Source organism: Euphorbia lathyris, chromosome 7 (assembly GCF_963576675.1).
Source record: "Euphorbia lathyris chromosome 7, ddEupLath1.1, whole genome shotgun sequence".
Taxonomy (NCBI): Eukaryota; Viridiplantae; Streptophyta; class Magnoliopsida; order Malpighiales; family Euphorbiaceae; genus Euphorbia; species Euphorbia lathyris.
The window spans coordinates 64,600,906-64,603,847 of record NC_088916.1 but is presented as its reverse complement, the minus strand read 5'-3'; the positions used below and the strand labels follow the sequence as shown (position 1 = coordinate 64,603,847).

General features: G+C 32.0%; 1 protein-coding gene across 1 annotated transcript; it reads right to left on the bottom strand.

Annotated features, from left to right (window-relative positions):
- Positions 1-467: 467 nt before the first annotated feature.
- On the bottom strand, positions 468-1,537 carry LOC136235907 (uncharacterized protein At1g76070). Its single transcript, XM_066025993.1, has one exon. It carries the CDS (start codon positions 1,490-1,492, stop codon positions 728-730), a length of 765 nt encoding a protein of 254 aa, XP_065882065.1. The 5' UTR covers positions 1,493-1,537; the 3' UTR covers positions 468-727.
- Positions 1,538-2,942: the final 1,405 nt, after the last annotated feature.

Below are 2,942 nucleotides of genomic sequence, written 5' to 3'. Positions count from 1 at the left end.
ATTCATTTTCATAAAAGCTCAATCAACCTAATAAAACGGTGTCTAAACCTCCTAATTAATCCAAAAGCAATAGCAATAGAAAACAATAAGAAACCAAATGAATTTTGATTGTCGTCATCCAATTTTTTTGGAGACAAGAATGTTTTATGTCATCGCCGTTTAGCAGCTCTGTTAGATTAGGGTATAATTGCAGGTTTATGGAAAATTCAGGGATAGTTTTGTGGGTTTATTTGATTTAAGGGCAAATCTGATTTTCCGTAAAAACACAGGGAAATATGTGTAAACCCTAAAATCAAATTAATAGCCTGAAGAGCTGATAGGAACAGCTTCTTTACTTCTTATCTAATACGTTTACAATTTTCAAGTGTACTCCAAACATGAATTTGAATGAATATTCAACACCCCAAAATTCTGCCAATTCATTAATTACATATACGTAACATTTTTTGTTTCATTTCCGAAAAATGTTTAGAAATCAAACTCTATTTCCAATTTATTTATTGTAGTAGTAAATTAATTAATTACAGTTCTATCAATTAAAACAAAACATAAATTGATTTCGGAAAATTTTCAATTCAACCTGTATTATCTTCTGTCAGATCAAGCAAAAAGTAACAAAAATAAAAAATATCTTCAAAAAACTTAAAAAACAATTACAATTTTTTGAAATTTCTACAGGTAAAAATGGAGGAAGAAGAAGAAGATGATAGTATCAATTTATTCTAACCTATAATTTCAATTGAAGAGGTCTAGGTGGATCCATGGTTCTTCTCTTCCATAGATTAACTTCTTTCCTTGGCTGCAATGACATTCCCGCTCCGACTATCATAGGCGCCGAGAAAGGAATAATAATCTCTTCTTCTTCCTCTTCATCATCTTCCTCATCGGAATTGGAATAGTAATTCCGTTGATCCGATCCAAACGGTGTAATAATCTGAGACGACGACCAATCAAAATCCGCCAATGTATCACGACCACTAGCAAACCGTTTCAATTGACTCAACGGAGGCGCTCTATCAGTAAGTGGCTGTTTATCATAAACAGAAGCATCAGATCTTCTTCTTCCATGATCTGGTTTTAAACCGCCACTTAACAGTTTCTTAATCGCGGATGGACGTTTCTTCGCCTGTGGTTGTGGAGTGGAAGCAATCCTCGATTCGAGCTGTTTGGGAGTATCGGAATTGTTTGATTTGTGATTCGTTGTTGTTGTTGTTGTTGTTATCTTCTTCTTGTGCTTAATTTGGCCCATACATGAAATCTTAGGTGATGTAGGTTCCTGTGTCTCGAAGCTACTGTTCTTAGATCTACGGCGAGCTTCATCGGGGATTAGAGAAACAATTTGGCCGGAAAATCCTTTGGCGGCGTGAGGTTTAACTCTCTTGTTGTGATCGGATCTTTTATCTCTACTTGGACTGAAAGGAGCTGGTTTAGAGAGGAATTTCATGAAGTTGTTCTTGGGCTTGTGTGCTTGTGCTTGTGTTTGTTTCTCCATTTTTTCCGAATGGAGCTCTGATTGAAAAATGGATTTATGTATATATGGTGAGAGGAGAAGGGAGGAGGAATTAAGAGGGGGGAAGAACGTGTTTGTTGACTATTTCTGAGGATTGGTCAAATGAAAAGCAAACCAACTTTGGCTAGTATGATTATTTCATTATTAACATTAATTAATTAATGTTACAGCTTGCAAAACCGAAGCTATCCTATGGTTTTGAATTTTTATTTTATTTTGCAGTTTCGGTTTTAGTACCGCTGGGAGTTTTGTATTGCTAATTATAATTTAGTAACTACTATTACTTCCCGGGCAAATTAAATTTTTTGAATCACCATTTCTTGGATTATTATTAGAAATAAGGAGTCATTTCTAAATTTGCCTGTATAAAAATAATACAGGCAAAGTAAAAAAAATTATACCGTATGTTTTCACATTTTGTCAAATAGTTATTTGTGAAATATTTTTGTTCAAATGGGGTGCGATCAGAAAATGACTGAAGTTTTTCGCCTTACTAGAAACAAAGATCTTAAAATTAAAATAAACGTTGACGATTTTAAAATTTAAAAGTTTAAAGACATGATGATATTTTAAGCAATTTTAATTCTTCAAATTTTTAAATATGAAGTCATTTAGGTGTTATTTGGTGAGGATAGAGAAAATTAATTTTTAGAGAGAGAAATTTTCGATAATAATGATATTGGAAAATAAAAATTTAGTTTCATAGTAAATGTAGTATTAAACAACTTTTAATTCTTGAAATTTTTAATTTTGAAGTCGTTAGCGGTCAATTTTTATAGTGTCAAATTTAAAGGATGCTTGTTTTTAATAAAAAGAAAATCTCATTCCATGTTTGGACAAAATAAAATCAACAGTTACCTATTTGACCAAATATGAAAGCACATGAGTTTTTGTTTGGACTTTATCCAAATATTAATTGACCAGACTGGTTTGATCGTTATTTAACTGCCACAATTAACATTCGAAACATCAATGTTTAAAATGGTTATTGTCTTATTAACACAGTTACAAACGACATGTCAAAATGCATTGACTGAATCTGTTACATATAAATTAATCACAAAATAACTGTCAAAATGTAAAAAAATGTCCAATCTATTATTAACGCAATTACAAACATGTGAAAATACATAGAAATTGCTTTAATTTATGGCTTAATATATCATTTGCCCTCTCAATTTGTCCAAAAAGTTTGATTGGTCTTCTGAACTTTCAAAGTGTTCTGATAGCCCCCTCAACTTGCATAAAATATTCAGTTAACCCTCTAAACTTGCGCAAAATGTAATCAATTGATCACTCGGTTGCAAAAAAGTAAATTAAATGCGAAAGATGTATTGCACGAGTCTTAAAAAGAGTAAAACGACTAAAATCAGTGTATACGGTTCTAATATTAGAGAAGACAAGTTGTATAGTTGAGCAAGCAATAACTTCA